Genomic DNA, 22540 nt, shown 5'->3' with positions numbered 1-22540 from the left:
GCAATCTGCTGTGGGAAAAAAAGTCTCTGACCATTTCCAAAATATGCAGCGGCTCAAAATGCACAGATGTGAATTAGATTAATAGGAAATCATGTTACATGGATTTCTGTAAACTGGAAAATGCACTGAAATCCACATAAGTGTGAACCTAGGGTTAAGCCTACAGGAGAAATGGACACTGGGCACAAAGTAAGCTGAAGGCCGGACCCCTTGGCGCTATAACCCCTCTCACCTTATATCTGCCCAGCTTTGCTTGTTGTTTTGGACCAGGAAAATCCAGGAAGTTTCTATAGTTAGCCAAGTAATTCAGGTTTTTTGAATTCATTAGGTATACTGGTTTTCCCACTACAACAATCCTGCAGTCAGCAGTGACAACCTGTCTGTTCCAGTTAGCACAAACCTCTGCAATCTAAGTCAGGTCATTCTTGCAGAGTCATCAGAACCAGAGTTATAGCAGTTCTTCTGTATACAGTATGTCTCTGAAGGCTCACTTTTGTGAGTGACTAGCTGGATATTTCTTGTGTTGAAGAATGTTTCTTAAATCGCTGACTACCACCTTCTCCAGTGGAATCTGACACAGAGATACCTGGAATTTTTGATTCTGTCTGGGATCCGTCAGAGAATTCTTTGGATGTTACATTACACGGTTTGTATGGTACAATAAAGGCGCCGGTCCCTCCAGTTCAACCTGTATATGCGTGTGTTTATTTTGCTACCAATTTCCACATCCCTGTATATTGTCTTATTGATATTACATTAAGAGAAACACATCTAAACGTTTTCCACATCTTTACCACTCTAACAGTAAAGCACTCCTTATGCTGTTACAATTGGTTTATTTCTCATCCAGCTTCATTTTCTGTCCACGTGTCTTAAGATACCTTGAATTAAATATTTGTCTCACAAATGAGATACTGACACCACTTGTATATTGTGACCATTTCTCCAGGGAGAATATGTTTCATTTTTGTAGTCATTTGTCATAACTGAGGTCCTCCAACCCCCCTATTAGCTCCATTGCTGTTCTCTGGACTCTCTCCAGTTCATGGACATCCTTCCTGAAGGTTGGTGACCAAAACTGGATGGCATGATCAATATGTGGCTGAACCAGAGTTTTGTAAAGTGGTAAAATTTTAGTTTTATTTCATTGAATAAATAACCTTTTATTAATACATGATAATAGTCTACTAGCCTTGCTTGCTGCAGTGTGACATTGCTCGCTATTGCTAAGTCTGTGATCCACATGACCTCCAGGTCCAAAGAAAAATTTGCAAGTGCTTCAATGAACGTAATGTAATGCAGATCACACTGCAATACAAAACTGACAGGGGGGACCCGGAAGTGATGTCACACATTTTGCTCCTGTTTTCTTTTTCGAGAATGAGGGATGATAGGAGCTTTTATTAACTAGATTCTGGTTTCTGCAAAACAGTAAATTTATTTCAGGCTCCATATAGTTTCAGCTTTCCATCTCCCTCCAACCTGGAGGTAAACCCCCCTCCCAGGCTACAAACCAGCAACTCACCCATCCATCTTCCACCCGACTCCCCTTGTTGGCTAGGCTCTCATATTTATGGGCCAGTCTGCCACACTGCCAGTCCTCCTGTCTGGGATTGGTCAGACTCCTCCTTGCCTCCACCTACTGACTTCTAGTAGCTTCTCCAAGCTTCTAGAGCAGGAGGTACCAGAGGACTGACCTGTAGAGCCCTCCAGTCTGACCTGAAATTAACTCTCTTAACTATACCCAGGCTCATAGCAACCCTGTAACTACACTAAACCAACAATGTACACTAGTGGGTGCTACACTTGGTAAATGGTGCTGTATGCAAGAAACAATTTTTGCGCAATGGGGTGCACGTAGTCTGCCATAATTTGTACACAGTCGCTGACAGTGACTCTACCTTTCAAGGTGATGATGTGGCCTAGAGAATTCCAAGATATGGCTGCCCATATTGTGACGGTATTTGCCACACATAAACACGTCCGGTGGTTGGGAACAATGAGAAGCTCGATTCATCTGACCATATTACAGTATTCCATTGATTGACAGCCCAGAATTTATGGATGTTGTACCACTCTCTCTTCTTGGCATTATAATTAGTTACTAGTTGTTTGGCAAATGCAGCTCGCTGGTATATGTTTTGCTTATGGAGTTCTCCCTGTACAATTTTTGTGGACATGGGATTTGGAAGACTGAGACTAAGCTCTGCAGTCTCTTTTGCAGCAGTTTTTTTCTTATTCCAGGTCACAATTCTGTGCAACGTCCTTTTGTCTCTTTTGGTCAGGTGACCATGTTGACTGCACTCATGCATATCAGATGACGTTTTCCCAGAAAATGTAAATGCCGTCATAACCTTTGATACTGTAACTCACGACACGACAAATAAATTGGTAACTTCAGTCATAGAGGCACCAGGTAAGCGGCATCAACAATTTGCCCTCATTGAAGCTCAGTAAGCTCTGACATGACTCCGTATTACTAGCAGTGCACACAGTGAATGACGACAGTGAGGCTTCCTGCCTGTTAGCTAGGTGTCTCATCACATAGCAGAAGCAAAAGAGCGTTACATCACTTCTGTTTTCAACTGGGGTTGCCACCTCATCCCTTTAAAACTGAACACGTATTAAAGTGTTACTAAACTCAGGACCTTGCATTCACTATATCTGGTCTCCCACAGTATACAAAACATGGAAATGCAATTATTTTATTAAATATAAACTGCTAAATACCTTTTCTCATCAGAAGTTAGAGCAGTCTTGTGACTTCTATCAGTGTCCAGCCAAGCACTGGTCAAAGCTTGTAAGAGGAGTTTTCATTCTCACCTGATTGTCCAATGAGGCTGCAGGACCCCTGACACTCTGTTTGGACAGTGCTGATTGGCCCTGTGCTGATCACATGCACTCTCCCAAGAAAAAAAAAACAAACTCTCTAGCATTACACACCAAAATGAGCATGTGCAGCTAGTCTCCAAGCCTCTGTTCTATCAGCAGATGGATTGGTGACAGTAGAAAAAGGGGAGGATTAACTCCTTAGGTTCCACAGTGAGTATAACAAGCATGCTTTATTGCATATACAGACTGATTTTACTGTTGTGGGTTTAGCAACACTTTAATTACACAGGTTCTGGGGCTGATTTAATGCAGATAAGGCACTAAATGAGTTTAATTACCATCTAAGGCTCCATTCACACTTGTGCGACTTCAAAATTGTGCGATTTTCATTGGCTTTGAGAAAAGATGATTGTTTCTGCTGTACAAAGTCGCACACAAATTGCATGCATATAATTCAGGTGTGACTTTCATGTGACTTGAGGGTTTACATTGAGGTCTATGGCCCTCAAGTCACATGAAAGTTGAACCAAAGTAGTGCAGGAACTTTCAAGTTGCTGCGACTTGAAGTCGCACATATATGAATGGTACTCATTTGGGAAACATGGGGTGTAACTTGTCATGCAACGTTGGACCCCAAAGTTGCACAAGTGTGAATGGGCTCCTAATCAGCCACAGAACCTGTGTAATTAATATGTGGTCGGTTTTCAAGGGAGGACATGGCAACCCTACTTTCAACCCAGAACATGTCGTCACTTTCACACCTGCAAATCATGTAGTTAGTGAAAATTATACCTTATGGTGCCGCTCCAAGCTATGGATGGAAGGAAAAGGATAAGCACACCGGCAGTGAGAAGAGGGGAGCATACGTCCATGCAATGGCAATTTCAGCCAATACAAGTAAAGGGATGGACACTGCGCAACCAACCACAGGAGTCCAATGTTGAATGGCCTCAGCCGCTGTACTGGCCACGCTCTGACGCATTTCACCCTGCCCGGTGGATCGAAACGCATCTGAGAGCGTGGTCAGTACGGCGGCTGAGGCCATTCCTCAACATTAGACTCCTGGGGTCGGTTGACCAGCATCCACCCCTTCACTTGCAAATCGTGTAGTGTTGCCATTTTATTGTCCTACTCCTTTTGGTGATATCCATGTAGAGATGGTATTGGAAGCCATGGGAGCTTATTAGGTGACTAAAGCTGGCCATACACGTGCAGATTTTCAAACGAGAATATTCATAGGAAAAGTCATACGAAAATTCTTGTTTTGCTTTTAACATTCAACTTTAACATGAATGTAATTTCTGAACGATAACCACATACACTGGGCGAAAATTCATTTGATCAAGAAGTTTTTCTACCCCTTTTAATTTTCCCATCACTGCTGTCGAAAATTAATATCAATTTGACCCCCTCTAACGATTAGAAAATCAAATGAAAATTCTTGAACGAAAATCTATACGTGTATGGCCAGCTAAAACCGGAGTTCCAGCCGTTTTTGTGTTTATTAAAGTTAACCATAGACATGTAGATTTTCGGATAATAATATTCGTACGAAAATTATTTGAACATTAAATTAATGGATGAATCTCGTTCGAAAATTGTCTTTTGCTTTTAACATTCGAGTTTAAAATGTCATTTCTGAACGATAACCACATGCACTGGCCGAAAAATTCATTGATCCAGAAAAGTTTTCCTTCCTACCCCTTCGAATTTTCCCATCACTGCTGTTGAAAGCAAACATCGATTTGACCGCACTATTAGAATATCAAACGCATATTCTTGAAACGAAAATCTGTATGTGTATGGCCAGCTTAAAAGTCAGCAGCTACAAAAACTGCTTCTGACTTTTAATAAACACACACTTATGCCCCATGTACACGGGACACTTCTGAACGATGGAAGCTGACTGCTGGAAAACATAGGTTAAAAAATGTCTGTTTAGCCGCAACTGCTTAACGCGTTTATGCGCATTTATGTGTGTTTGCGTTTAGAAGCGTTTTTTAAAGATAAGCACAGGGGAACCTCCCAAATGCCCAGAATGCACTGAAAAGTGGTAAATTATTAACTATTTCAGACTGTTTCAGAGAAATACAGAGTAGAAGCAGAGACAGCAGTATGTGTTGAGATAATTAGGTGTGAGTTGCTCATTAACATTTCTTTCCAAGGGTGGAAAGGTGTCTGGTGGAGTCATTAAGGTCACCTGGCAGGGGGTCTATATGAGGAATTTGAGGTGTGAATGGGCATTAACATATCTTTTGTTTCCAAGGGTGGGAGAGGTCTGAGGTGTGAATTGGTCATTACAATGTGTGACAAGCTTGGTAGGAACATCCTGTGTTCAGTGTTTTGTCCATCCGAGTACCTTGAAAACCATGATAAAAAAGACTCTGGACAGCTTTGGGAACTGGAAGAGTTAAAAACAAATTGCAAACGCTTATAAACACGATTTGCCACGTTTACAAGCGTTTTGCGTTTGAAATGCTAATAAAATTGACTGCTGAACGCAAGTTTTCTGCATTCAAAAAAACCACTGTAAATTCAAATGCCTGTAAATGAAGATGTGTACATGGACACATAGGAAAACATTAGGGTAAGTTCAGGGGCTGCTGAAAAAAACGCTGAACAGCTCCTAAACGTGAGTTTATCAGCTGCAGTGTACATGAGCCCTTAGGACCATGTACACTGCAGCTGCTAAAGTGACATTTAGGAGCTGTTCAGCGTTTTTTTCAGCAGCCCCTGAACTCGCCCTAATGTTTTCCTATGTGTCCATGTAAACATCTTTGTTTACAGTCGTTTACAGGCATTTGAGTTTACAGTCGTTTTTTTTTAATGCACCAAACTTGCGTTCAGGAGTAGATTTTACTGGCGTTTCAAATGCCAAACTCCTGTAAATGCGGTTAACAGCATTTATAAGCGTTTTTAAATGTTCCATGTCCAGATGCTGTCCACAACCTTTTTTTTATCATCAGAAATGCATGCAAAGCATTTTCCATGTATTCAAATGGACCTGGTACACCAGTGCAGTCAGATCCAGGTTTCGCGTGAAGGAACAAATGGTAGAACGTGCTGCATTATGCTCATGGTGGGATCCATAGTGGATACAACCAGAAAAGACAGGTAACCTCAACACATACTGCTCTCTCTGCTTCTGCTCTCTCTATTTCTCTCAAAATGTCTGAAATAGTTAATTATTTACTATTTTTCAGTGCATTCTGGGCATTTGGGAGGGTCTCCTGAGGTTATCTTTTAATAACACTTCTAAACACAATCGCATATAATGCAGTATGCAAATGCGGCTAAACTGACATTTTTTTAACCTACGTTTTCCAGCAGTTTCCATTGTTCAGAAGTTTTCAAAGGCCCGTGTACATGAGCCCTTACCTGTCTCAAGAGTCTAGCAATGTACTCTCGCTCCATCCTCTCTCCTCCAGGGCGCTGGCATCTCAACTGTGGGCACCAGGCTGACAGCTTGCGGCTTCACAGCCGGGTGCTCACTGTGCATGTGCGAGTCGCACGCCTCCTGATTGGTCCGGCAGTCTTATGGGACCTTGAAGGTTCCCAGGAGACTATGGGAGGAAAGAGGGGGCCGAACTTCTGGTTCACTTCGACGCAGCGAAATAGGGCAAAAGTGGGAGCGGGTACCTGTCAAAACCAGGTACCCGCTCCCCCCCAAACGGTGCCAAATATGGCAGTGGAGGGGGGGAGGCAAATAGGCGGAGCGTCCACTTTTGAGTGGAACCCCTTTAAGAGAGGAGGTGTAGATAGAGAAGAGAAGGGGTCCAAGGGCAGGGTTTGTTTAGACTGTTCTCACAGCTGGGTATCCCTCAGAACACGTGGAATCCATTCCACTGCATTAGCCGGAAGAACACGTGTATGCAGTAGACAGACACACTCTGGCACTCGCTCCGACCCCCTCAGGAGAAGAACACAAGCCGTCCGTGTCATTTCATGTTGTTTGCAGGAACCACAACAGCCCGCCTCCCTTCCCGCTCCACTCCCAACTACAGGTCTCAAACCCGCCCAGCACATGTACAACCACGCCCACCTGGTTTGCCCAGCCTTCTTTGGCAGCTCCGCCGATCAGCCAGAGCTCAGTGAGGGTAAAGCCCCGCCCCTTCGTTCTTGTAGGTGTGCGGAGTGGAGCCCCGCCCAGTTGCCCATCTTCGGTTCCTAGCGTCCCCGATCTGTCGCTCCTCCTCTGTTTCCATCTGCTGCTGTACAGGGAAGGAGCGGACCGGGATCCGGAGCGGCGGCGTCTGCTGGAGGCGAGGTGCACGGATCAGGTGATGAGGCCTGGAGGGTGGTGTGGAAGGGATGTGTGCTGGCCGTACTGTGACAGCTGATCATCTGCGGCATTGGACGGGGTGGGCTGATGGGGGTGACACTGCGCCTCTGCCACCCTGTGTGTCGGTGACATGTCTGTGTGTTGTCATAGAGACACAACGCGTCCCCTTCATTAGTAATGGCTCTCAGGCTGAAGGGGTGATGTCATTGGCTGGGTGCTGGCTGTCATGTCACTCATGTAGAAATCATACAGGGATACTACAGGCATCCTAGAATAGATACAATGATGCTGTGTCAGGGCCACACACTGGGCAGGTCACTTTGGTTCCTTTTGTGTACACAGCAGTGACAGGTCATTAGGGCCCATTCACACAGAGCCCATTCATCTGCATAGATCAGTGCAGGCTCAGCACAAGGGCACATAGAAAACCAATGCTCCCTATGTACCATGTATGGGGGTTTATACTGCCAAAAAAAAGTATGCATTTCGGGATCGTTCACACTAGATGCAGTCCAGTGCACTTTTTTTCTGCATAAAAAATGCATGCGCAGCGTTTTTCCATGTATTCCAATGGCCCTAGTTCACACCAGTGCAGTCAGTTTTTGGGGCAGAAAAAAAAAGTAGAACATGCTGCATTTTTTTTTTCCGCACAGAACCATACTGGAACATAGCAAACTGCACCGGTACTGCGTGTGGTGTGAACTGTGAGTAAAAATGTATCCGGAACGCATCCAGAGTGCATTTTTGTAGTGTGAACTGGCCCTTAAAGCGCAGTTCTAGTCAGTTTTGTGTTTATTAAGGGCTGGTTCACACTATAGAAACGCAGTCCAGATGCGTTCTGGATGCATTTTTGCATGCGTGTTTTTGACTCTTTTATTTGGCACATCTGCATTTTTGATGCATTCCTTTTCCTCTCTTTTTCTTCAATTCAAATAAGGACGTGCATTTTTTTTAATGTGTTTTACTGTGTTCCAGTACAGTTCTGTGCAGAAAAAATGCAGCACGTTCTACTTTTTTTTTTTTTTTCTGCACCCGGAACACGCTGGAACTGCAAGCACTGATGTGAACTATGACATTGACAACCATATAACCTACTTTCTGTGGATGCAGAAAAAACACAACTGAAACGCATGCAGTATGAACTGGCCCTAGAAGTTAGCCTCTACAAAAAACTGTAGCTGCTGACTTTTAATAAACACACACTTACCTTTTCCAGGGTCAAGCAGTGTGCTCACCTGCCCTCGCTGTTTCCCTTCTCTACCCGGCACCGGCATCTCAACGGTGGGCACCAGGCTGCAACAGCTTGCGGCTTCAGAGCCAGGTGCCCACTGCATGAGTTGCACTGATTTTTAATAAACACACACTTACCTGTTCCAGGGTCAAGCGATGTACTCACCCGCTCTCGCTGTGTCCCTTCTTTCCCGGCACCAGGATCACAACTGTGGGCACCAGGCTGCGACAGCTTTCAGCTTCAGAGCCGGGTGCCCACTGTATGAGTTGCGCTGACTTTTAATAAACACACACTTACCTGTCCCAGGGTCAAGCAATGTGCTCACCCGCGCTCACGCCGTCCCTTCTCTCCCCGGCGCTGGGATTACAACTGTGGGCACCAGGCTGTGACAGCTTGCGGCTTCACAGCCAGGTGCCCGCTGCGCATGTACTAGTCGCGCTGTGCATTGTGATTGGTCTGGCAGTCTCCTGGGACCTGTGAAGCTTCTCAGGAGACTGCAGGAGGAAGGAGAGGGGCTGACTTTCCTGCTCACTTAGCCGCGGCGAACTGAGCCGGAAATGTGAGCCGGTACCTGTCAAAAAAACAGGTATCCACTCCCCCCTTCCCTGCAAAAGGTGCCAAATATTGCAGTGGAGAGGGGGAGGAGGCAAACAAGCGTAGCTTCCACTTTTGAATGGAACTCCGATTTAACGCAACTCACAGTTTCTGCATGGAGTTGAATGAAGTGCAGTTTTGTGACACTTCAATAAAGTTAAAGTGTTACTAAACCCACAACAGTAAAATCAGTCTGTATATGCAGTAAAGCATGCTTGTTATACTCACTGTGGAACCTAAGGGGTTACTTCACATTGTGTAAAAAGGCTGTTTGATCCTCCCCTTCTTCCAGTGTCCCCCTGTTATTTCCTGATAAGACATATAGTGTGGCATCACTGTGCACATGCTCAGTTTGGTGTGTATTACTAGAGCGTTTGTTTTTTCTTGGTAGAGTGCATGCGATAAGTACCAATCAGCACAGTCCAGACAGAGGTCAGGGGTCCTGCATCATCCTAGAGCAGAAAGAAAACTCCTACAAGCTTTAACCAGTGCTCTGCTGAACAATGATAGAAGTCACAAAACTGCTCTAACTGCTGATGAGAAAAGGTATTTAGCAGTTTATATTTACTAAAATAATTGCACTTCCATACTCTGGGTATTGAGGGAGATCAGATATAGTGAATGCAGGGTCCTGGGTTTAGTAACACTGTAAACTACACAATATCTTTATTCTTCAAAAATAATTTATACAAATCTGCTACATAAAGCAGAACTATACTCGTCTCAGTTCCAGCGATGCGGCATCCCTCTGTTCCCCGCCCTGCTGCTGACATCTGCGTCTCGGTCTCCAGCCATTGTCATTGGCCAGGCGGGGATGACGTCACTCAGTGTTCAGTCAGATTCAGCATTGCCAGATTTGCATGCGCAGCTCACTGTGCAGGGCGGACAGGCAGGTAAGTCACTTTAATGCAGAAGAGACAAAGCATGTGTCTTCTGCAATAACAATCCTGCCTGTTCACCCATTTTTATTATTTTACCTAAAGTTCTACTTTAAAGTGAAGGTTAATTTATTTAAAAATAATAAACATGTTCTACTTACCTGATATGTGTAATGGTTTTGCACAGAGCAGTCCTAATCCTGCTTTTCTGGAGTCCCCTACTAGTACTCCTGGCTCCTCCTCTCTTCTGTGTGCCCTGATATCAAGTCACTTGCTATGGGGGCACTTGTGTGGGTTTGATCCAGAGCTGGGCTCTGTGTGTCCATTGACACACACAGTGCGGCTCAGGCCCCACCCCTCATTGGATTTGATAGCAGCAGGAACCAATGGCTCTTGCTGCAGCCTCCATGCTAGTGAGGAGAAAGAGAGCAGAGCTGCTGCTCTTGGGCACAGTGCTAGATCAAGATCGAGCTCAGGTAAACATTTGGGGGGGGGAGCTGGTCACAGAAGGTGTTTTTTTTTTTTTTTTTTTTTCACCTTTAAAGTGGTTCTAAAGACTGATGGTTTTTACCTTCACACATTGTATGTATGAAGGTAAAAAGCCTTCACTGTGCAGCTTCCCCTGTATCACCACCCTAATACCCAAGTTTGATCATGATCCAGCAATGTGAATGAGAGCGACTGCTGTCCCGGGTCTCTGCCTCTCCATTGGAGACAATTGCAGCCAGTGAGTAGGGGGTGGGGCCCAGTCCCATTCTGTGTGTCTATCGAGCACATACGAGTGCCCCCATAGCAAGCGGCTTACTATGGGGGCACTCAGAGAAGAGGAGTAGCCAGGAGCGCCAGCAGGGGACCCCAGAAGAAAAGGATCGGGGCTGCTTTATGCAATGCAATTGCATAGAGCAGGTAATTATAACATGTTTGTTATTTGAAAAAAAGAAACATACTAAGGTAAAAAATCTTATGCCCTTACAACCACTTTAAAGCGGAACTAAAGGCAGCTTATACTTAAATTTTCCTCGAATGATCCCATCCCGTGCCAGCATCTGCTTTTGTGTGCTGGTTAACAGTCACCTTAATTAGACAGGGAGGGATAGCATCACTCCTGCACATGCGCAGGAGACCGTCATTGCAGCACACAAGGATTGGGCTGGCCACTGTAAGCTGAGTTGCGCATGCTCAGCTTAGTATACATGCAGGGGGGTGCTGACAACAGGCACGTAAGTGTATTTTATTGCAGTACACAGTAGAATTTTAGTCTTGCCTTAAATTGGTAGTAAACTATGAAAACATTGTTGGGCCCCCTGCAGGTTAATGCCTTAGTATGCACCAAATACCAGCACATTATGGCAGACTAAAGGTGGGAATACACGATTAGAAAATCAACCGATCGGTCATCCGACGACTGGGAGGCGTTTGTTCGTTGATCGAAATCGTGGGCCACATTAACCAATCTAAAAAAATCGTTCATCGGGCAATGCGTCGTGTTAACATCTTCCTTAAAAGTGGGAGTGATGCAGTGCATGTGACCTTGTAGCCACGCCCTTCCGGCCAGAACGAGCGATATACACAACAATTAACAGCAATGAGTATAATATAGTTTATTACATTACCTATATACATAAACAGTGATACATAAAATATAATATTCATATTTCTGGTTTCATTATCTCATTAGGCCAATCTACTTTTAACATTTGGATTTTTCGTTCGTGTTTATGAAGATTCCTTGGACATAAACATCCGGGTCATCTTCTGTTTCCGCTCATGCGTGATAGTGCTTAATAGATTTTTTTTTTGTACGACTGTCATACCGCCACATAGAAAATCGGTCGTTCGTATGCGAAACAACAACATTTTTCACTGTTGTTCAACCGGATATTTTCGTTCACAATATCATTATCGGTTAAAACATCCTGCTCATTAATGAAGAGAAAATCGTTCGATCAGTGGTTCCGCAAAATTTTCGGATGGTTTTTTTATCTCGTGTACGGGGCATTACAGTAGTCTTCAGTCGAATCTGACTTTAAAATCGTGCAACTTCACTTGAATTTGCACGATTTCAAAGTCGGATGTCCGACTTCAGGTGTGACTTGAAAGACATCTGTGCAACTTCATGCACAGATGTCTATGCAAGTTGCACCTGAACTTGCAAAAAGTAGTGCATAAAATACTTTCAAAATATGACCACTTCCATTGCGGGCAATGGACAAGTCGTACCAGTGCGATCGGGGACTTAAAGAGGAGCTTCAGTTTTGGTTTTTTTTAGAAAAATTAAGTCATCAGCTATAAATGTAGTTGTGGTAGGGGGTGGATGAGAACTTCCAGTGAAAGCACCACAGTGATCTGACTGGAAGTGGCAGCGGGTATCCCCCTGTGCCGTTCTTTCAGAGTACTGTGCGATGGAGCGATGTCATCGCGGCCCGGCCTGTCAGACGGCCAGAGCTCACAAACCTGGAAGGAAGACTGGGTGAAGATGGAAACCTCTGCAGTGGTGACAGTTGCCTCTAGAGGTCTTTGTTGAAGGTAAGCCCTACATAATGTGGAATTATGCGATGCATACTAGCATATTATGACATTACCTTGCAGGGGACTTCTTTTTTCCCTCTCTGTGGTTTACTAATGCTTTAACCACTAGGTTGAATACAAAAAAAACCTCACAGATTTCTGCAACCACACAAGTGATGTGGATGCAGGGATTTCCCCTGCTGTCCTATTGTCTCCTGCAGAATCAGTCAAATTTCGATACATCTATGCCCAGCATCACTTTTCAAATGGAGCCCTCCAGCAGTGCACTGTCACCGCTGCCCTCACTATTATCTTTGCCCGGTCTTTCTTCTAGATCACACACTCTGGCTGCTTGAATAGCCGGGTTGCAACAATGTCCCTTCCAGGTATGTGCATGACATGACAGCGGCACAGCGCTCTCTGCATTCAGGGCACACTGAGTGCAGCCCTATTGTAGGGTGCACTGCGGCCCACATTTAGGAGATATTCAAGGTATATACAGGTAACACTTTTTTTAAGCTTACCTGTAGCTACATGTAAGAAATCGGAGTTTAACACCACTTTAATGGTTTCGTTCCCTAAAATTCACATTTTTTCCTTTAAAGCAACGTGACAAGTGGGGAATTTTTTTTTTTTTTAATTTTTTTTATTAAATATTGCTCTGTTTAACCCCACAGGTGTGAGAGCCAAAGTGGTTAATCAAGCTCAAATCAGACAAGGCTTTTGCAATACATAGTTGATGGTATATTTAAAGGAGGTTATACAAAAAATTGTATAGATAATGGCCACCTGTAGAGATTATTCCAGATCATGGAAGTGTCAGCGTGTGGCACTTGGAAACTAACACCACGTAAGATGAAATCCCACCATTAGGAACATATTGAGCAATATAAACAACATAGGTGACCATTTAAAGCAGTATGTTCCTGATTGTTCCCGACATCAGCACACTTCACAGACAGGAATAGTTCACCACTGGACCATGGGGAGGCATAGTTTTCTGAATTGACAAAATTCAAAAACAGAATCACTGAGTTGGATAAAGGATCACCCCCCCTTTCCCTTTAAAAATGACTTGTAAACTCATTCAGATGTAGTTAATCACCTTCTCAATGGCACACAAAGCCATTTGACTTTCATCTATGATAAGCTGTGGTAATTTTGAATACCTTAGCATGAAAATAGCTTTCCTGGAGTATTTCAGTCCCCGATAGTGCAGCTGAAGCAAACAGTCAATTATGGGTGGCAAAGTACTGTCAAAAGATCTCTGGGATAAAGTTGTGGACAGACAGGTCAGGAGATGGATACAAAAAAAATGTCAAAGGCTTAATCAATGCCTAGAAGCACAGTGAAATCTATTAAGAAGTGGAAAGTCCAACATAGACCCTCCCTTGATCAGGACGGTGCTCCAAACTGGGTGAAAGAGCCAGGAGGACACTGGTCTGAGAGCCTGCCAAGAGGTCTACAGCAACTCTGAAACAGTTGCAGGAATTTATGACAAAGAGTGTTCATTGTGTGCATGTGACAACAATATCACAAATGTGACTTGTATGGAAGGGTTGCAAAAAAAAAAAAAAAGCCCCTCCTTAAAGGCCACATGCAGTCATGACTGAGCTTTGCCAAAACACACCTTAAAGATTCTGAGGCCACATGGAAAAAGGTGGTATGGTCAGATGAGTGAAAAATGTAATTATTTGGCCTCAACAATAAATGGTATGCCTGGCGGAAATCCAATACAGCTCACCATCCAAATAACACCATTCCTATGGTAAAGCATGGAGGTGGTAATATCCTGTTATGGGGTGTTTCTCTGCAGCAGGGACTGGAGCACTTGTCAGGATAGATGGAAAAATGGATGGGGCAAAATGCTGTCACATTCTTGTGGGAAATCTGCTTCTCTTTGCCACAAATGTATCAATGGGAAGAAGGTTTACCTGCCAACATGACAATGACCCAAAGCACACAGCAAAAAAGACCACACAGCGGTTGAAGGAGAAAATGGTGAATGTCCTTGCGTGGCCTAGTCAGAGCTTAGACTTAAACCCCATTGAAAACCTGTGATATGACTTAAAGACTGCAGACCTCAAACAGTCACCATCACAGTTAACTGAACTTGAGCAGAAGAGTGAGAAAATATTGCAAAGTTAGTAGAGACATTTCCCAACAGACTAAAGGCTGTAATTAAAGCAAAAGGTGGTTCAACGAAACACTGACACAAGGGGGTGATAATTTTTCCAAGTCAGTGATTTTGTTAACTTTCTTTTCTGACATGTTGGTGCTATATCTTATTTATTATTTCAGGTACTTATATTGTGCTGTCAATTTACGCAGCGCTTTACATATATATTGTACATTCACATCAGTCCATAACCCTTAAGGGGTGTACAATCTAAGGTCCCCAACTCACATTCATACATACTAGGGACAATTTACACAGGATCCAATTAACCAACCAGCATGTCCTTGGAGTGTGGAAGGAAACTGGAGGAAACCCACACAGGCACATGGAGAACATGCAAATTCCAGGCAGGTGGTGCTGTGGTTGGGATTTGAACCGACAACCCTAGTACTGCCAGGCAGAAGGGCTAACCATTTATTCCCTGTGCTGCCCTCTTTCTCTTGGGTGTTATAAGTTGCAGTGAGCAATTACAGCTGGATAAAGCAGAAAATGTGTCTGTCTTCATTTCAAGCTGTACAGTACAAAATTAGATATTTTAAAGGGGGGGTGATTATTTTCTAGAACCACTGTATGGGTGTAAAATTCAGGGTCTGGTCAAGCGGTGGCAGTAAATGTATTCTTCGTCTGAGTCTGAATATACAGTCCTATTTTTGATGAGCTAGAGGAATTGATTTACACGTACACATCCTGTTCTTTAAAAATAAAATCCTGCCCAGGTAGCGCAAACTAACTTCCTCATGCATTTTTGCTGGAGTGTCATCCTGCTAAAGTTCTAAAGAAGTGGTTTTAATGGTCCTGTGTAAAACAAGATCATATCTGTGTTGTGACTATGAACAGATTTGAGGCGTGCCAATACTACTGCCGCTTAGAATCGAGAAAAACATGGCATGCTATAACTCACCTGAGTGCCCAGAAACCTTTAAATGGGCTGCGTCAAGTTATAACCTCCCAAATCATAAAGTAAAATACTCAGTTTTGGGTACAGATGTAGTTTAAAGTATACTAATTCTGTTTAAGGCCACATGCACACTGGGCGCTTAGCCTGTGTACTTCCAATCCCAGCACTGTTGTGTGAGCCGGAGGCACAGGTGTAGCTTCCAGCACCGCTGTCTGCAGGCTGAAATACTCTAAGGCCGCATTCACACTTTGTGATTTTGAATTACAAGTACAGGTGAAACTCGAAAAATTAGAATATCGTGCAAAAGTTCATTTATTTCAGTAATGCAACTTAAAAGGTGAAAAGAATATATGAGATAGACTCATTACATGCAAAGCAAGATAGCTCAAGCCGTGATTTGTCATAATTGTGATGATTATGGCTTACAGCTCATGAAAACCCCAAATCCACAATCTCAGAAAATTAGAATATTATGAAAAGGTGCAATATTCTAGGCTCAAAGTGTCCTACTCTAATCAGCTAACTAAGCCATAACACCTGCAAAGGGTTCCTGAGCCTTTAAATGGTCTCTCAGTATGGTTCAGTAGAAATCACAATCATGGGAAAGACTGCTGACCTGACAGTTGTGCAGAAAACCATCATTGACACCCTCCATAAGGAGGGAAAGCTTCAAAAGGTAATTGCAAAAGAAGTTGGATGTTCCCAAAGTGCTGTATCAATGCACATTAATAGAAAGTTATGTGGAAGGGAAAAGTGTGGAAGAAAAAGGTGCACAAGCAGCAGGGATGACCGCAGCCTGGAGAGGATTGTCAGGAAAAGGCCATTCAAAAGTGTTGGGGACTTTCACAAGGAGTGGACTGAGCCTGGAGTCAGTGCATCAAGAGCCACCACACACAGACAGATCCTGGACATGGGCTTCAAATGTCGTATTCCTCTTGTCAAGCCGCTCCTGAACAACAAACAACGTCAGAAGCGTCTTACCTGGGCTAAAGAAAAACAGACCTGGTCTGTTGCTCAGTGGTCCAAAGTCCTCTTTTCTGATGAGAGCAACTTTTGCATCTCATTTGGAAACCAAGGACCCAGAGTATGGAGAGGCACACACTGCAAGATGCTTGAAGTCCAGTATGAAGTTTCCACAGTCTGTGTTGATTTGGGGAGCCATGTCATCTGCTGGTGTTGGTCCACTGTGCTTCATTAAGTCCAGGGTCAACGCAGTCGTCTACCAGGAGATTTTGGAGCACTTCATGCTTCCTTCCGCAGACAAGCTTTATGGGGATGCTGACTTCATTTTCCAGCAGGACTTGGCACCTGCCCACACTGCCAAAAGCACCAAAACCTGGTTCAATGACCGTGGGATTACTGTGCTTGATTGGCCAGCAAACTCGCCTGACCTGAACCCCATAGAGAATCTGTGGGGCATTGCCAAGAGAAAGATGAGACATGAGACCGAACAATGCAGAAGAGCTGAAGGCTGCTATTGAAGCATCCTGGTCTTCCATAACACCTCAGCAGTGCCACAGGCTGATAGCTTCCATGCCACGCCGCAATGAGGCAATAATTGCTGCAAAATGGGCCCAAACCAAATACTGAGTACATATGCATGCTTATACTTTATTGTTCTATGTACAATCCTTGTTTTATTGATTGCATGTAATATTCTAATTTTCTGAGATTGTGGATTTGGGGTTTTCATGAGCTGTAAGCCATAATCATCACAATTATGACAAATCACGGCTTGAACTATCTTGCTTTGCATGTAATGAGTCTATCTCATATATTAGTTTCACCTTTTAAGTTGCATTACTGAAATAAATTAACTTTGGCACGATATTCTAATTTTTCAAGTTTCACCTGTAGAATCACTGGTTCTGCCCACAATTCCAAATCGCACTGCAATCGGGGCAAAAGCACCGAGCATGCATGTATGCATGCTGCAAAATGCATTGCGTGAAGCTTGTCATCCAAAAAGGAGCATAAGCTTCTTTTGGGTGACAGCTTCACAATGTGTTTTGCCATGATTGCACCGTGGCAAAATCGCACCGAATTTGAGGTGCCATTAACAATTAATGGCACCCAAACACGTGGTGCATTTTGCCATGATTGTGGTGCGATGTGGAATTGCAGGCAGAATCACAGCAATTTTGCCCATAATTCAAAATTGCGAAGTGGGAATTGGGTCTAAGGTTGGACTCTATGCAGAGTGGTACACCTGTTTAGAGCAGAATACCTGTGTTCCAAGAATACATACCTGAATACACACGGCACTAAATGCAGTACCATTTGGTCCAGCATCTTTAGCCTGCCATACATTTTGACTGAATGAAGGGCTGGATGCTGCATCTGTACCTCCCTGACGCACAGACACACCAGGATTGGACGCACGCGGATTAAATGCTTAGCGTGTATATGGCCTTAGGCTACAAACTAACTATGGTAATCTGTAACCTTTCACCTGATTTTCTATAATTTCCGGTAACGTCTGCTTGACCAACTTCCTTATTTTGCTTAAACTGTTATCACATACTTCTGTTACTTTGTTTAGCAAGTTTTTTTTTTTTTTGTGTTTTTTTTTTTTTTTTTTTGCTTCTCCGTTCAAGTACAATTCAAAATAAACGGTCAATGGAACTGTGGTTCCCTCTGGACATCTCTGACTAATTTTAGAATGTTTTTTATTTTGATATGGATATACAGTATATACTAACATTATAGAATAACAAGATAGATATAGGTTTGGTTAGAGGCTCACTATGTTTGCTGCAATCCTCAGTCTTTTAATGGCTAGCTATAAAAAAAAGTGTCCACTCAGCTTACTGAGTAAGCTTTAATATATGCTGCACTGTATATTGTCAACAAATATGCATTTACAGTGATCTTTATCTTTATTGGCTTTATTTGTAAGGGTAATTATTACACCCCCATGGTCAGAAATATGTGAGCTAAGAACAAACCTTATGGAAGGCATCAGTTAAAGAAGAGTTGGATATAGACCCCCCTGTGTGACTACAGTATACAGAGGTATACTGTAAAGCTGCAATACAACAGACCCCATCCAATGTTCTATGGATGAGTAATAGTTACATAGTTAGTCTGGCTGAAAAAAGACAAAAGTCCATCCACTTAAACCATAAAAAAAAAAAAAGTTAAAATCCTATACCCACAGTTGACCCAGACGAAGGAAAAAAACCCCAGCAAATCATGATCCAATTTGCTCCTGCAGGGAAAAAAATCCTTCCTGATCCCCCGAGAGGCAATCAGATATTCCCTGGATCAACTTTACCTATAAATGTGTTTTTGATACTAAATGCTACTAAAACAGCTTTTTTTTTTTTTTTTTTTTTCCTAGCTTTCTTTTTTTTTTTTAAATTCTCTACATGTACTATTAAAATTATAATAAAATGCTAATGCTCCTAAACGCTACTAAAAACGCTATTACCAGCATTTTTTTATCTAGCATTTTTTTGCGCTTAAAAAAAAATGCTAGTGTGCAAGGAGCCTTAGATTGATCCTTTGCGCTGCCTGTCTGGGGCAAAGCTACAGGTTCATTATAGAGACATGCAAAACTGCTAAATACAAAAATCAAATAAGCACTGTTTATTGGAGCAATGTTACCTGCCAACTTATTTGTATTACTGTCAACACATTCCTGAGATTTATAAAGCTCTGCCTTGTCTGGTGGGGCAGAAGACTTCTTTTTTTTTTTTTTTTTGTAAATTGCAGTTAAATAATACTTTGCTGCTTCTTTGTTTACTGTCCTGTCACAGGCTGAGTGAAGGAACATGGCTTGCAGACATCTTGCTGTCACTCTGTTCTCTTTTTCCATCAGCATGTTCCTTGTTAGCATCCGAGCACTGGTTCCTCCCCCTCTTTCTTGTACACTTGAAAAGTGTTTCCCCCTTTTTTAAAAGTCTTTTTTTTTTTTTTTTTAATTTGAATGTAGACTTTTCTTGAATCCAACCACAAAGCTGAACAGTACAGAGAAATGATAATTATAATCAATGATCCCACACACACCGAATCCAAAAGGTGACCAACATAACAAAAATAAAAAACCAAAGTACATACAGTCAGGTCCATAAATATTGGGACATCGACACAACTCTAACATTTTTGTCTCTATACACCACCACAATGGATTTGAAATGAAACGAACAAGATGTGCTTTAATTGCAGACTGTCAGCTTTAATTTGAGGGTATTTACATCCAAATCAGGTGAACGGTGTAGGAATTACAACAGTTTGCATATGTGCCTCCCACTTGTTAAGGGACCAAAAGTAATGGGACAGAATAATAATCATAAATCAAATTTTCACTTTTTAATACTTGGTTGCAAATCCTTTGCAGTCAATTACAGCCTAAAGTCTGGAACGCATAGACATCACCAGATGCTGGGTTTCATCCCTGGTGATGCTCTGCCAGGCCTCTACTGCAACTGTCTTCAGTTCCTGCTTGTTCTTGGGGCATTTTCCCTTCAGTCTTGTCTTCAGCAAGTGAAATGCATGCTCAATCCGATTCAGGTCAGGTGATTGACTTGGCCATTGCATAACATTCCACTTCTTTCCCTTAAAAAACTCTATGGCTGCTTTTGCAGTATGCTTTGGGTCATTGTCCATCTGCACTGTGAAGCGGCGTCCAATGAGTTCTGAAGCATTTGGCTGAATATGAGCAGATAATATTCCCGAAACACTTCAGAATTCATCCTCCTGCTTTTGTCAGCAGTCACATCATCAATAAATACAAGAGAACCAGTTCCATTGGCAGCCACACATGCCCACGCCATGACACTACCACCACCATGCTTCACTGATGAGGTGGTATGCTTAGGATCATGAGCAGTTCCTTTCCTTCTCCATACTCTTCTCTTCCCATCACTCTGGTACAAGTTGATCTTGGTCTCATCTGTCCATAGGAAGTTGTTCCAGAACTGTGAGGGCTTTTTGTCGTTTGGCAAACTCTAATCTGGCCTTCCTGTTTTGAGGCTCACCAATGGTTTCCATCTTGTGGTGAACCCTCTGTATTCACTCTGGTGAAGTCTTCTCTTGAATGTTGACTTTGACACACATACACCTACCTCCTGGAGAGTGTTCTTGATCTGGCCAACTGTTGTGAAGGGTGTTTTCTTCACCAGGGAAAGAATTCTTCAGTCATCCACCACAGTTGTTTTCCGTGGTCTTCCGGGTCTTTTGGTGTTGCTGAGCTCACAGGTGCATTCCTTCTTTTAAGAATGTTCCAAACAGTTGTTTTGGCCACGCCTAATGTTTTTGCTATCTCTCTGATGGGTTTGTTTTGTTTTTTCAGCCTAATGTTGGCTTGCTTCACTGTTAGTGACAGCTCTTTGCATCTCATCTTGAGAGTTGACAGCAACAGATTCCAAATGCAAATAGCACACTTGAAATGAACTCTGGACCTTTTATCTGCTCATTGTAATTGGGATAATGAGGGAATAACACACACCTGGCCAAGGAACAGCTGAGAAGCCAATTGTCCCATTACTTTTGGTCCCTTAACAAGTGGGAGGCACATATGCAAACTGTTGTAATTCCTACATCGTTCACCTGATTTGGATGTAAATACCCTCAAATTAAAGCTGACAGTCTGCAGTTAAAGCACATCTTGTTCGTTTTATTTCAAATCCATTGTGGTGGTGTATAGAGCCAAAAATGTTAGAATTGTGTCCATGTCCCAATATTTATGGACCTGACTGTATATATATAACCAACAATAGGCTAGTCAGAGGGCAATATAAAGCATCAACCATAGCAACATATGAGGCGTGTAAACTCAGAATGTTATCACTCATCAATTATTGGCTGTGTGAGAGGACCAGGGGCGAACTGACCATTTGGAAACTCAGGCACTACCCAATGGCCTGGGGTCAGTAGGGGGCCCCATGAGATGCCCCTGGTACCTTTTTTCATTGGCTTTTTTTGAGTTTGGGCAAGGACACAGGGGCCCCATGATCCCCTATTACCCGGGGACCCCATGAGTTGTCAGTCCACCCCTGGAGAGGACCCAAGATTTTCTTTTTTAACCACTTGCTGACCGCCCTGTAGTAGGTTTACTGCTACAGGGCGACCACTTTGCACAAAATCATGTGTATATAAATACGTGATTTTGCATTTCCGGGTAGGGGGCACACGTGCACCGTCCTACCTGTGCTGTCATTGGCTTCTTTAGGTGTCAATCACCGGGACCCGGCCAGTGATTCATGACAGGAGAGAGATCTGTGAGTGTAAAGAATACAAATCTCTTTCCTGTAAAAGTAAAAAAAAAAAATTATTTATTTTGTTTTTTTGTTTTTTTCTTTCATTTATAGTGCAAAAAATAAACCCAGTGATGATTAACTACCACCAAAAGAAAGCTCTATTTGTATGAAAAAATTATATGAAGTAATTTGTTTACAGTGTTGCGCATGACAGCGCAATTATCAGTTAAATTAGTGCAGCAACGTATAGCAAAAAAATTGCCTGGTCATGAAGGGTGGTGAATCTACTGGAGGGCAAGAGAATAACAGACGCCAAAAAGAAACCAGCTTCTAAAAAATTGAAACGAAATGGAGATGATCTTGAAGGAAGAAAGCAAAAAGGGCTGGAGATTGGAGGGAAGAAAGAAGGTGGGGAAAAAAGGGAGAAGGAGCGAAGGAAAACAGAGGGGCGGGGGGGGGGTTTAAAGGAGGTTGATATATTTTTAAGTACTGGCCATGGCCTGTGGCACATTTTTTTCACATGTGGAGAATACCTGTGCATGTGCATACATGATGCAGGGGGTCTATAAGGTCCCAAATACCAGAATCCAATAGCCCGTGTGCACATGCATGGGAATTCCCCACATGTGCTCAGAATTGCCGCAAGTGCCTGCCAGGTTCCAAAGACCCGGAACAGACCTGTGGCACAATTGTGCATGTGTGGGATAAGTAAAGATATTGACATGGGAGAGGATCCTCCGTGCTGATTTAAATAATATCAGCCTTGAAATAATAACTGCAAACATATCTAGATAATTTTAGGATTAAAGTTCTAATTTGTTTTTTTGTTTTCAGGGAATGCAATGGAATAAAGACTCAAAATCAAGATGAATAAAATAAAAGTGCCCACAGAAAAATGGTGAGTATCATGTATTGTTATATACATTAACAATTAT

At 42.9% G+C, this 22540-nt stretch overlaps 1 protein-coding gene across 2 annotated transcripts in view; it reads left to right on the top strand.

Moving 5' to 3' along the window:
* Positions 1 to 6962: 6962 nt before the first annotated feature.
* AGTPBP1 (ATP/GTP binding carboxypeptidase 1) overlaps positions 6963 to 22540 on the top strand; it is a 208424-nt gene continuing 192846 nt past the window's right edge. Inside the window, exons 1-2 of one of the 2 annotated variants that reach the window (XM_089662110.1) lie at positions 6963 to 7112; positions 22440 to 22503. In XM_089662110.1, coding sequence (XP_089518236.1) covers positions 22472 to 22503 — 32 coding nt within the window. In that variant the 5' untranslated portion in view covers positions 6963 to 7112; positions 22440 to 22471. Of the gene's footprint in view, positions 7113 to 9373; positions 9486 to 22439; positions 22504 to 22540 lie in introns of those variants that run through there. The other variant, XM_089662111.1, reaches the window with a different exon arrangement.

The sequence above is a fragment of the Staurois parvus genome, unplaced genomic scaffold (genome assembly GCF_062004578.1).
Source record: "Staurois parvus isolate SC_StPar_1 unplaced genomic scaffold, SC_StPar_1.0 ptg001432l, whole genome shotgun sequence".
Lineage (NCBI taxonomy): Eukaryota > Metazoa > Chordata > Amphibia > Anura > Ranidae > Staurois > Staurois parvus.
This window is presented reverse-complemented; position numbering and strand designations above follow the sequence as displayed.